The sequence below is a fragment of the Canis lupus genome, chromosome 26 (assembly GCF_011100685.1).
Source record: "Canis lupus familiaris isolate Mischka breed German Shepherd chromosome 26, alternate assembly UU_Cfam_GSD_1.0, whole genome shotgun sequence".
Classification (NCBI taxonomy): Eukaryota; Metazoa; Chordata; class Mammalia; order Carnivora; family Canidae; genus Canis; species Canis lupus.
Genome location: NC_049247.1, coordinates 2,975,468 through 2,988,906, shown reverse-complemented (window position 1 = coordinate 2,988,906; position 13,439 = coordinate 2,975,468). Strand labels below are relative to the sequence as shown.

The following is a 13,439-nucleotide window of genomic DNA, read 5'->3' as shown; positions in this document are numbered from 1 at the left end:
TCCCTGTGTTCATTAGGCATGACAGGAAGAAACTAGTTACTTGAGACCAATAACTTGTTCTTGCATTTGGTCATGTAGGACTGCTGTCAGTGAGAGACAGGAAAAGAGAACGTAACCAGGCCTCTCAGACCACAGTTCTGCCTGTGGCTTCTGTTTTTAGGACGATCTCTTTCGCTCTCTCTCTCACATACACACACACACACCCCTTGTATTTATAGTTCTCAGTACTACGGTAGGGAAGAATGATGGTACAGAGATTGGGATCTGCTAGAAAAAGAGAATGAGAGTGCCCCACTTGTTAATGTCATGAAGGCAAAAAAAAAAAAATAAAAAAGATGTCAGGTGCTGTTTTTTTATCATGAGCCATTTCTAAAGTCAATATGCAAAAAAAAAAAAAAAAAGGAAGAAGAAAAAAGATGTGGTGCTGATTTTTATCATGAGCCATTTCTAAAGTCAATATGCCCATGGTGCTCTCCCCTGAAATGCTATCACTTTTCAGAGTAGATAATATACACAGGGTAGATAAATAAACTTTCATTTTTCCCTGGTGCCGTGAACTAGAGAAATAGTCTGAGCAAATACTATGATGAAAGAAAAAGCAGATTTTGCTTTACATATATTTTAAGACCCTTGAGTTAAAAGCATCTAGAGAAATCTTAGGAGATGCTTACAGCCTTTTCTGTTCTAGTCTTGCCCCCCCTAATTATTTTTATATTATCCCATAGTAGCACATTTGTCTCTGTACCCTTTTCTATTATCTACTTGGGAGAATCATAACTAACTTTACCAAAATGAACTAATTAGCTATGATACTGTTTACAGTCTTGTCTTATAAATGAGTGAACTGAAGCAACGGATGAATACAGTAATGGGCCCTCACAGATACGTCAGAACCTTTCACTAACTTACAGAGCAGGTGTATTCCAGAAAAATCGAATAAAAGTGAATTTCAGTCTAACAATTCTATTGTAGCACCGACTTCCATTAAAAAATCAGGAATGCATTATCATAGGAATAAAATTTCACAGCAGTGCAAATCCAGTGATTTCCTTTAATTCAACAAACATCCACAGAGTGTCTTCTCTACATACAACATCATTCCAAGCAAGTGGAGGTTGCAGCCACGAGTGAACTCAGACCCAGTGGAGAGGGAGGGGCCAGCTGCTCTGTGATTATTAGAATGGGACCAGCACAGGGGAAGGGACATGGGTGTAGGAAGAGTGGTGAATAGTCCCTGGTGTGTGCGGCAGGGCCTTCATACACACAGTCATTTTTGAAACGCGCCAGTTAGTGGGTCGAGTTGCCCAGATAGATATATCCACATCCAAGTCCCTAGAACCTGTGTTATCTCTTAGTGACCACCATTTGATTCAGGGCAGCAGTGCGCCCAGCTAACAGACTGCATTTCTTGGCTGCCTTGGATGCAAGATGTGGTCATGTGCACAAAAAGATAAAGGCCTCAGGGTTGTATGACACTCCAGGAGGAGCTCCTAAAGTTAAACGCACCGTTTTGGGTGCATCCTTTTCCTTGTCCTCTCTGCTGAGTATGAACGTGATGTGCGGGGCTCCAGCAGCCATGCTGCTCTTTATGACCATGGGGAGAATGGAGGCCATGGTTATAAAGGTGCTGGGGTGCTGGAGCGAGCGAGAGAGAAGCCTGGGTTCCTGGAGACTGTCGAACCGAGAAATAAACTTCAATGTCTTCTTAACGTTCAGGCGGAGATCGTGAAGGAATTGACGTGAGCCCTCAGGTCCCATCCGTCAGATGATAGCAGGAGGCCACTAGACTGATGGGACTCCAGGGCCTTGTGTACCAAGCCAAGAGGGAACCCTGTCAACGCCTCATGGTTAAGGTCACAAAATTGGAAGTAAGAATGACCAATCACAAATAGCCAACCAGGCTTTAAGCTGGAGCCAATTAATAATATACTTCCTTTGTTTCAGCATTTTCTGTATAAAAGCCTCTCCTGGATCTCCTGCTCCCCACCAGCCACTTCCAGCTTAGTACTGCTCTATTGAAATCAACTTTTTCGCAAATAAACTTAAAATGTTTAATGTGCCTCAGTTTTTTTAACACATCTAAAGGGCACAGCTCCTTCTTAGATCTAGTCCGTTTTGGAAATGATGGCTTAAGATTGCCACATCTCTGATTTTTCCAGCAACGTGCGATCCCCGGTGCTGACAGCCCTAGGACATCTCTGACCACCCTGGTGCCAGTAAGAGTCTATCCATGGCCGCCTTTGGTTCCAGAGGGAGGCAATGCGGTCACCCCTGCTGTGGCCCCCGAGGAAAGGGACCCAGCACCTTGTAGATCCCAAGGGGGCAACCTGCAGGTACCCCCGGGCCCTGTGTGGGGTGGGGGGCGGGGTTGGTGGTAGCCGACCATCGTCTTTGTGGGAAGGGACTTGTAGGCACCCCTGCTGTCCCCTAAGAGCGGCCCTCTTCTCCCCTGGACCCATGAGACGGCGCCCTCTGTCTCTTCTGGTTCCCATGGGAGGGGACCCGAGGACCCCGCGGTGCTGGCCCCGGGGAGCGGTGCTGGGGCCGTGGCCCGGGGAGCTCCGGGGTCCCGGTCCCTTGGAAGCGGTCTCGCGCGCCCTCCCGCCCCCGCTGCTCGCGCGCCCAGGTCCCCGGCGCCGAAATCCCGTGAGCGCGGGCGCGGCTTCGGGAGCGGCGGGCGGGACCCACCGAGCGCCACCGCCCGCGGCCGGGCGTCCAGTCCCGTCCGGCCCGGCCCGGCCCCCGCCCCCGCGCCCGCGCCCGACCGGCGGCGGCGGGGACGGCGGAGGCATGCGGCTCCTGTTCCTGGCGGTGCTGCGGCGGCACACGGGCAACGCCGTCACTGCCGAGCGCGTCCGGTAGGTGCGGGCCCCGGCGAGCATCCGCGGCGGGGCTCTCCGCCGGGCCCCTGAGCGCGCGCCCAAACCGCCCGGCCTGCGCGCGGGGGCGGGGGGCGGGGGGCGCGGGCGCCGGGATGCGGCGGGGGCGCGCGGTCAGGGCGGCCGCAGCCCGGGCCCTCCGCGCCCCGCAGGCCTCTGGGGTTGCCTGGGGGGGGGGGGGGGGCCGCGGCCGAGAGGCGCGGGGCGGCAGGAGGGCGGAGAGGGCGCCGCGGGGGCTGCCGGCTGCTGCGCACGCACACGGATGCCCTGCGTGGGAGGAGGGCCGCGGGCCCCGGGCTCGGCGAGGTGCACCCCGGGGGCCCGAGAGCGAGCGCAGGATGCCCACGGCGCGCTGTGCATGTATGACCGTGAGCGGCTCGGGCTGCGGGTGCGCGGGGGCTGCTTCAGGCTGGGGGCCCTCTGCACAGGGGCCGAGCGCGGAGGGGCCCCTGGAAGCCTGGGGCTGGGGAGACCTTCGAGGCCGGGGTGCGGCAACGTGCAAGCCCTCCGTCGTCCTCCGTGGGCCCTGACCTCCGCGGGGGCCCCTTCCCGCGCCCCCAGCATTCCAGGTTCCCATCTAACTCTTCCCGTGTGCCCACCTTCCCAGCGCTCACCTTGTTCTGCAGTTGTCTTGTCGGGTGTTTTCTTGTGTTCTCAAGGCGCTGTAGGCCCCGCAGGGCAGACTTGGAGCAGATTAGTGCCTGGAGCCTAATGGAAACCTTTTTTTTTTTTTTTTTTTATATAACTGACTTGCTTCATAAAATTTCTCAACTCACTTCCCCTCTATCGGTTGGCTTCCCCATCATTAAAATGAGCGATTGGGGCAAAGCCAACTCTTTAATTTGTCCCTTTCCACAAAAGGATGCTACAGTTCTCCTCCAGATCATAAGTGGCAATTGATAGAGGATAAATCAGTTTTCTGAGGTGTACAATTAGGATTTCACAATGAAGATTTTCATCTACAGGTTTATCTTCGATCTAATTTCAGTGCCCCTGCTTTCACTCCTGGGCACAAGGAGGGAGGAAGTGCAGTGTGGCCTCTGCTCTGATGAAGCACATTCCAACAGGGGAGAGAGACTGCAGGAGTCCACAGAATTACAGGGGGCAGTTTCAGGCCTTGACTAGTGCCAGGGGTGGGGAGGCTCTCTGACATGGTGAGATTCCAGCTCAAACCTCTGTGACCAAAGGGAGCAGCCACTCCGATCTGGGAGGATGGTTTGGGAGGGGCTAACAGCCAGAGAACAGGTCCAGAGGCCAGACAGAGCTTGATGTGCCTGAGAAACAGAAAGAAGGCCAAGCTCTCTGGAATCTAGTGCCTGGAGGGGGTGAGTGCAGAGAAAGGAGATCAGAGCGAGATGCCAGGTCCCATAGGAGAACTAGAGAAAGCATCTCTTTATTTAACATTTTGCTCCCAATGTGAATTGTACACATGAACCCCAATATTCCAAAGGCCCTCAGGCACCCCCAGCCAGAGAGCCATTAGGAGAAGTAGGCAGGCATGTCCACAGGACCACTGACATTTAGCTGGGATGCAGGCCCTTGAGCTACTTGTCTTTAGTTTTCCTGGCTGTGCATGAAACATGACGACAATGGCTCTTTGTGCTTTTGTCTCTGCAGAGCCAGCTTTGTCTCCCCTTTACTCCAGAGGGAATGCAGAAAAGGGAAAATCAGAAGTTGCAAAAGACATCCTGGGTCCTGTAGAAATGGAGGCTCCTTGAGGAAAGAATGCCAGGTGTCCTGGAAGGGGAGGGGATGGAGGTTCCTATGGTGACAGTTTCTTGTGGAGCTAGAGCATCTCCTCACACTTTCTCTGCCAAAGACCCCTCTGATCCTCAAGTGACCCAGGGCCCAGGGAGTCCCTCAAATGAATAAGATTGGAGTTCCCTTCAGTCTAAGAGAGGAAGGAGTCTGAGTTAAAGATTGGCTTTTTAAAATGAAGAAATGGGTCCATTCTTGTGCATCTGTCTGTAGTTGTAAATTAACACCCGGTCCATAAATAGCATTCCTGAATCCTGATGAGTACATGGATAGGGAGGTATAAGTGCTCTGGGAGCATGTAGGCAGGTGACCCATCCCAGGCCAGACATGGGGAGAGATTTTGCGGCATTGCAAACTGAGGAAAGGCACAAGCTCTGGAGTTGCCTTCACATGCCGCTCCCCAGCAAGGAAAAGGTAGACTGGGTTACATAAATGCTTTGCTGCTTAGTGTTCTTATCCATGAAGAAGGTATGCCGCTATTACCTGCCTCATAGGTTTGTTATGAGAATCAAACATGAATTAATACATTTTCAGTGTTTTAAACCATGGCCAGGTGCTTATTATGCATTTAATAAATGCATTCGATTCATGATACCATGGACCTTAATTACCCAAGTGGGCAAGGGTTGGTGGGAAGGGAGGATGGGTGTCCCAGGCAAAGGGGCAGCAGGTGGGATCAGGGGGACGGCATATCCCTTCCAGATCTGAGGAGTGCAGCCTTAGCAATGTCAGATACACTAGGTAAGTGATTCTCAGTGGGATCCAGGGCTGGAAGGATGTGCAGAGGAGGAAGGAATGATTTTGCCCCAGGGGACATTGGGCAGTGTCTGGAGCCATTATTTGGTTATCATGCTGGGCATGAGAGGCCACTGCCATCTCTTGGGTAGAGGCCAGGGGTGCTGCTAGACACCCTGCAGTGCCTAGGACTACCCCCACAGAAGAGAATGATCTAGTCCAAAATGTCAGTAGTGCTGAGACAAACCTCACTCTAGGGTGGAACAGGTAGACGTGGCTGCAGAGGTGGGCAAGATCCATGTCAGCCTGGATGTATGGTTTTGTGCCACAAACAGAATTAAGCCACCAAGAGCTATCCAGTTTTAAAGATATTTGAGCTGCATTTTGAAAGATGGATTGGGTCAGGGGCAGAGGAAGTGAGCCTTTGGGTCTGACATATTTCAAAAGTAAAATAAGTAGTGCTTGGTTATTGAATGTAGTGAATGTCAAGTGAAAAAAAAAAACATTTAGTAAAGAGTTTGATGTCTTTTATTCGAGGGAAAACAACCCATGTGTCGGGCTGCCCTGCCTCACAAGCAGGGTCGCACTTCCGAAAGATTTGAGGCTAGAGGGAGTTTCTTTTCTTTTCTTTTCTTTTCTTTTCTTTTCTTTTCTTTTCTTTTCTTTTCTTTTCTTTTCTTTTCTTTTCTTTTCTTTTCTTTCTTTTCCTTTCCTTTCCTTTCCTTTCCTTTCCTTTCCTTTCCTTTCCTTTCCTTTCTTTTCTTTTCTTTTCTTTTCTTTTCTTTTCTTTCTTTTCTTTTCTTTTCTTTTCTTTGTTAGAACTATTTTCATGGAGCCTTAGAAGCCACACTCTGGGGACAGTCCTGGCTGCCTAGCAGGTCAGGGTTCCTCTAAAGCTAGCAGATCCTGTCTGTTAGGGTGAGATGAGTTAGCTAAACTGAGTTGGAGGAGCCCGATTGGCCTGTGTTAGGCTTCCCCAACAGTGATGCATTTCCTGGCTGACTGAGGTTCAGGTTTGGGATGTAGGCCAGGCCACTGGACAGTCTCCATTTTGTGGGTCCTGATAGATGAAGTATGTTAGCAGGTACAGGTGATAGCTGGGAAGAAGGCATTTGGATGGGGATCAGTAACGTAAGAGTGACTATTTTATTGTCTGTGTGGCGCTTTGCCCTTCCAGAGACCTGTGTGCCATGCATGGAAGTTCACCTTGTGTTCTAAATCGGGGACTGTCAGTTGGCATTCTTTAAATACCCTAATTGGGTACCTACTTCTAGATTTGTTCCCTGAGCCCTGTGAGTGTTTGTTCATTAGTAAAGGGTTGTTCATTAGTAAAAAGCATCTCAGGAGTAATTACTGGTGTTAAGGGTCTTTGGTGTGCTGGAAAGGTTTGGGGTCCCTGTGTGAACATGAAGTCCTCACGGTGGGACTACATTAAACTGCCAAGGCTGGGGGTCTGGCTCTCCGAGTGGTCCAGCAAGGGCACCTGCAGTTCCCCACCCACCTCTGACCCCCTGAAGCTGTAAACATTTTTCAGAAGAACCTGACAATGATCCCAACAAGCCTCTAAATCAGGCAAATTGGTTCAGGTTAGCTCCTAACAAAAAAAGGTCACAATGAAAAGCTGCACCGGTAAATTAAAAACAGGGTCAGAAACCTAGGGAACAAAGTTCTTTAGGGAACAAAGTTAATTTCACTGGTGGCAGAGAAATAAATTGCACAAGTAATGGATGTGAAAAAAAAGTATTGATGCAATTGTTGTAGTGAAATAGTGGCAAATCCACAGTATCAGAGAGCACTAACTAACATGGGAGGCTGGCCCTCAGAACCCTTGAAATATCCTTCTCAATCAAGGCTGGACAGAGTTGTGCCCAAGGGCCACTCAGAGGCAGCGCCTGTGTGGTGAGGAAAATCTGGAGGACAAGGTTGTGCCCAGGGGTGCGGGGGGCTGCTTCCTCATTTCCCCACTGTAGTGGCTGAGCTGAGTGCTAGGACAGGGACCGTCTGCCCCAGGCCCAAAGATATGCACTCTCTGGCCACACTTCCAGGGAAGGATTTCTGACCCCTGTCCTACACCAAGCTGTGGGATGCTTGCCAGAGTACTGGGTACCACTCCTGTAGTTTTGTCTGCAGAGCTCCTAAGGTCACAGCGAGGGGCAGAGGGTTCAGGTCCCTCCAGTCCAGAGGAGGGAGTTCTGAGGGTTAGTGTTGATGAGCGTATTGGCATCCGCATGAAGGTGAATGTCACCACGTGGGAGCCGGACTTTGCGTGGAGGGTGGTGCTGCCTTGTTCTCTTCCTCCCTCATTGTGTAACAATGGCAGCCACTTTAGATACCAGAAGCAAACAGGATCCTGCCTGGAAACATACTGTTGGGGAGGGAGAGGAGGAAGTGCAGACACAGCCCTGCAACCAACACAGCACAGACACCCAACCCCACTGCTCCCTGCCCTTGTACCTCTGGAGTCTGCTGTGATTGCCCAGCCTTCTGGAAAGAAAAAAAGGCCCGAAGGAAAGTTTTCTAGTGTTCTAGCTTTTCTTTAGCAGATGCCAAGGAAACTGCAGATGTACATTAAGTCAGTAGCAAAAGGCTTTCTCATTTTTCCCCTGGAGTAATCGTTTTTGAAAGTCACTAATGTTTTCATTCCACAAATATTTGTTATTGAACATCTCCTGTAGGCAGGGTGCCCGCGGGTGCCCTCTACCTCCCGAGCGCACAGCCATTCAGCCACACAGTCCTTAACACATCAGCTCAATGCTCAGCAGGTGATGGCAGAAAAGGTTCTAGCATTTCTGCATGGCAGATGAACAACATACATTTGCACAAATGACTCAATTTGCCTTGTCATCAGTGCAGGAAGAAGTGCAGGGTGATGAGAGGAGCAAGCCCTTCTAGAGGGTCTGGGGGGTTCCCGTGAGAAAAAGGTTTTTCTTTCTCCTACAGTTTGCTTTGAGATATAGTTCACGTATCAAAAATTCACTTTCAAGGTGTGCAGTTCAGAGATCTTTAGTATATTCATAAAGTCATGCATCATTGCTACTGTCTAATTCCAGAACGTTTGCATGTGTCTCACTGGACACCGCACACTTGTTAGCAGCCACTCCCCAGCCCCCACTCATCTGCTTTCCGACTACGTGGATTTGTCTCTTCTGCACATTCCTGTAAATGGAATCACACACCATGTGGTCCTTTTTAAGGACTTTGCACACGTTTCACTACTAAACCCTTCGATGGCTGAGTCATACTCCAGTGGTGAGCATAACACATTCTGTTTGTCCCATCCTCCATTGAAGGACACTTACGCTGCTTCCACTAGGAAGTGGAAATGAATAGTGAACACGTTGATACATGAGTTATATGGTGGATAACCGTCTAAGCCAGAGCCCTGTGGGTGAGCTGAGGATAGAGAGCGTTGGGAATAGCATTCCGGGCAATGGGAACCATGTGTGCAGAGGCCCAAGGGCCAGAGACGCAGAGGTGCTGAGGTACAGCCAGAGAGCAGCTGGTCTGGCAGGTGGAGCCATGGTGAGGGTTCTGGACGCAGAGTGCTCATAGGACTGCAGGCCACTGCGGAGGCCCCTGTGGAATGAGAGACAATAGGGGTCTGATAGCAATGGGAAGGGCCTGGGAGAGAAGAGGGCTGCTTCTGCTGCCTCATGTGCCCATCGGGCCCAGGGCTCTGTGGCCAGGGGGACGCCCCGACCCAGGGTGGGGTGTGTGCATCCAAGCCAGGGTGGCAACGGACAGACACCCAGTGCTGGAGAGCGGGTGGTGCCAGTTGCAGGGGGAGCCGAGGGAGGGGCATGTGCCGGTTCCCAGTGCTGTGAAGGGTTCCTGAAATCGAGGGCCCGGGCTGTGACCATCACATCCCATCTCATACTCCCATCTCACTCTCCAACAGTGGCCACTAAGACGTGGTGGGTGGAGCATCCCGGGCTGGTGCTTCCTGCCATGGGCACCTCGAATGCTACCAAAGGCCATGGGAGAGGAGAGGTTCATGTATTGACAAGAAAAATCATGGGAATGACAGGAAAGGGAATCTTTGCGGGATTGTGAGACAACGTGCAGGAGGAGCTACTGGAGGCCAGGGTCTGGAAGGTCTGTGAGGTAAGAGGTCTTTGTGGTGTGAGTGATTGAGGAGCCTGGGGGAAAGATAAGATTGTGGTCAGAGACTGGATGGCTGTACAAAGAGCTTGATGTAGCAAGCAGCTTATGTATGAAACACCAATAAAAGCTCTAAGCTGCTTGTCTATAGTGGTATCAGAGATTTTCAGCTTTAAGTAAGTGGAAACCCAACCCCAACTGCCCCAACAATGAAGGGAATTGAGCGGCTTATCCTATAAAAGGTCTAGAGGTGGGGGCAGGCTTCAGGCTTGATGTTGCAGCTAACATGATAAGCACAGGAGTCCACTGCTTGCCGCTTCTTGGGTCCACTTCACATTCTTGCTAGATTTTTCCTAGCCGGCACCTCCCACCACAGGCCCAGCAAGATGGAGCACCTGAGTCTCTGCAAATACAAGTGAGCACCCCCCCCCCCACCCAAGTCCATGGTGGAAGCATGGACAACTGGGATGCTCTGATTGCCATAAGCCAGCAGGAGCACCCCTAGACTTGGGGGTGGGGTGCACCCCACTCAGATGGGTGATACGGACATTCAAGGTTATCAGGAAGGGGGGAACATGGGAATGCATGCTACAGGAGCCACACATATCCAGATATTGTGGATGTGAAAGCTTCACCAATTCCTATAAAGAGAAGGAGAAAGCAGATCTCCACGAACTTTTGAGATTTAAGGGAATAAAAAATGTTGGCATTGAAGGAGCAAGAAATACCTTTGAGAACATTAAAATCAGGAAGTTTTCCATACAAATTCAAATACCCACCTTCTTTTAGTAAAATGACAGAACCATCAATGGTGAGGAGCATGTCTGTTTGGTACTGGTTGAAGCAGCGTGAAGGCTTGTGTCATTTTACATATCCTAGTGGTCACATTAAGCACAGCAAAAGAAATGGATAAAATTAATGGTAATAATATATTCTTCTGAACTGAGTATTTCCAAATATCATGTCAACATGCCATCACTATGCAAATTATTAATGAGCTGTGTGCATATTTTACACTTGGAACATCTATTCAGGCTAGCTCATCACATCTCATGGTTTTCCCTAGCCTCCCTCCTTTCCCCCATTCATTTGTTTATTTCATTAGTCCCATCTCAGCAGACATTGGGGCTCGGGATACTTTCTGATCTTGCCATTTTGCCTGTTTTTTTCATGGGACTCCGCTGTCTTTTAAAAAGACTGGTTTCCCAATAGCAAATCTCTTAACTACCAGAATCCTATTAGAATCTCATTTAAAAAGTAGATCCACTTTACAGTTTATAACACACATTGACCACATTATTCTAAGTAACACCCTGTCCTCCGAATGTGCTATTATCTCAATTAATCCACAGAAAGTTATGTGGTGCAGTGTCTTTGCTAGATCACTCTTCCAAAACTAGGGCCTGCGAGTTTGTGCAGGCATTCACAAAGGGCCTCCATCTTCATGAGCACTCTCATCATTCCAAGGCCAGCATGATTTCTTTTATACATCAGAAACTCTTGAAATACTGTCCAAAGGCAACATTTTCTTCAGCCCAGCCAACCTTTCCCCACCAGAAATAGCACATCTCTGCTTCCCCCGCAAGTTGCCGTTGAGGTGGCTGGCCTGCCAGTAGATGCTATGTCACTGGGCCTGGCCAGGGGCTCACACACTGAGAGGCCCACAGGGTGGGACAGCCCCAAATTGTACTGGACCTGTGTTCCTATCTCAGGATCATGCAGGGGTGCATGGAGATGGAACAGAATGCCCTTGGTGTTGCCCACTCTCATTAAGTTCCTCCTGCAATATTTTGTATTCCAGACATCATAGTTTATGCAAATTTGCATACATTAAACACAGAAATGATCAAGGTTCTCTATTCCCTCAGTTAAAGAGGATGGCTTTCAGCCAGTTGGAAGCAGGTAAGACCGGTTGAGTCTGGAGTCGGCCATGTGCAGATAGGTTCATCACTTCCTAGAACGACCAAGTAGTGCTTAAAATCTCATAATTTGTTAGAGATGATTCCTTTCTCAAAAAAGTCTTCAGTCAAATAAACGTGAACCCCTTGGGCATATTAGGTGCTCATGGAGTTTATATTGAATCAAGTGATCACTTACAGAAGAAGAGGGTTAGAGCAATTTCAAGGCATTAAAAGTCAACCAGAAACAAGGGTAAATTCTTAGTCATAGATAATTAAGATATAAAAAATTATTTTAGAACATTTATAAGATAATAAACTTAGTGTTGAAATGCCATTTAAAAATAATATGTTTAATAGATCAAGAACAACTCATTATCTGTACTAACCACCTCCATTCCATATGTCCTATCTTATCAGTTTTGCATAAACCAAAAAATCTCAGGAATGGATTCTCTACGTAGGATTCAAACTGTTAATTTTCTGTTTATCAACACATTTGTTTTTGGTTTCTTATTTCCTAGAGTTTTAAGAAAATGGAATAACAGTTATTCACTTATGCCCAGAAGCACGGTTGAATTCTTATCTTATTTTTGTAAAACATTAACTTTTAGGCTGATGTGAGCTAGCTCTGCTTGTCGGTTGCCTGCAGCCCTTCCAGAGGAGTTGAGGTGGGGTGAGGTGGGGAGGGGCAGTGTTATTGGCTGATAATGATTGATCAGCATAGCAGTGGAAATGATAAGATCAGGATACTCCTTGTACTTCAGTAACTTAAGCAAGATCTCAGCTTTTCTGTATTTGTCCAGTGATAGCTACAGCAATGTGCATTTAATTATAGTACAAAAAAAAAAAAAAACCCAAAGAGAATAATTGTCAGTTGCAGAGTAGTGCAGGTGATGATTCTCACCCTACTCCCCAGAGTGGGTGTGAGCAAGATGTCTGAATCTGCTGTTTCCTCAGAGTTCCTGAATTTGCCTGTGGCTCCCACATTGTAAACAACTGGGCCATTTTATGACCACTCTGCTCAAAGATTCTAGTTCCTTCATTCTTTTATTCTGATCTTTGTTTTGTACACTATTTCCCCTAAATACAAGCCAGCTAATGCACCTGGTAAACACCATGCACTTCAGCTAAACAGCTGAAGAAATAACAATCTGTTTTATTGCTGGAGAAAAAAAAAAAGCTATGTGGGATTTGAACTTTGTACTATAGTGACTTCTGGATGATTTAAGAGATGCTCAAGGGTAATCTTAAGTGTACTTGATTGTCATCTCTTTGTAATTGAAGCCTAAGTGCGATGCAACTCCCTTGTTCGAATACACGCAGTACAGAAGGATCAGGAGCAAGAGAGGCTCAGCACGATGGTGTTGGGAGGACAGATATGTGGTGGGAGCAGGAGCTATCGGATCTCACTGAGAGGAGCTGGCAGTAGGAAACGGACAGTCGAATGCCTGATGTGCTGGGTGTCCTGCAGGTGGAAAAGCAGGTCTGGAGCCAAAGTGGGTGGAGTGAGGGCGGCTGGCACATGGGCTGTGAAGGGCACTGTGGGCTAGGGTGAGGTTTTTGGACTTGATCCAGAGATGTCTTCCGCCATTAGTTCATTCAGGAAGCAAGACAGATTCGGGCCTGTTCTCACAGAGTTGACAGCTGAGCTGGCTACCCTGAACTATGGAAGGGTTTTAGTCAAAGAGGCCTGGGTGGGTTCATTGTATATACACAGGCACACACACCTCCAACACTCATAATATCTGACCATGGTAGAAATATCCAGCAACATAAAACGATACGTTTGTCCTCTGTAGACCTAATCATTGCCGTCTCCTGCTTGTGCGTCCTGCAGGTATTCTGTGCACACACACTATATATACACAAAGTATTCTTCGCTTTCTCCTCATTAACAATATGTCTTGGAGTTAATTCTAAATCACACTTGACCCTTGAACAACTTGGGGTTCGAACTTCATGGGCCCACTTACACGCAGAGTTTTTTCCTATATAAATACAGGACTGTAAATATATTTTCTCTTCCTTATGGTTTCCTGAGGAGCATTTTCTTTTCTCCAGTTTA

The 13,439-nt window shown here is 48.6% G+C and overlaps 1 protein-coding gene across 4 annotated transcripts in view; it reads left to right on the top strand.

The window, feature by feature from the left end:
- Nucleotides 1–2,244: 2,244 nt before the first annotated feature.
- Nucleotides 2,245–13,439, top strand: part of GLT1D1 (glycosyltransferase 1 domain containing 1) — an 87,232-nt gene continuing 76,037 nt past the window's right edge. For 2 of the 4 annotated variants that reach the window (XM_038574737.1, XM_038574738.1), the window contains exon 1: nucleotides 2,741–2,858. In XM_038574737.1, the coding sequence (XP_038430665.1) occupies nucleotides 2,791–2,858 (68 nt within the window). In that variant the 5' untranslated portion in view covers nucleotides 2,741–2,790. Of the gene's footprint in view, nucleotides 2,334–2,740; nucleotides 2,859–3,140; nucleotides 3,240–13,439 lie in introns of those variants that run through there. The other 2 variants (XM_038574736.1, XM_038574735.1) reach the window with 2 other exon arrangements.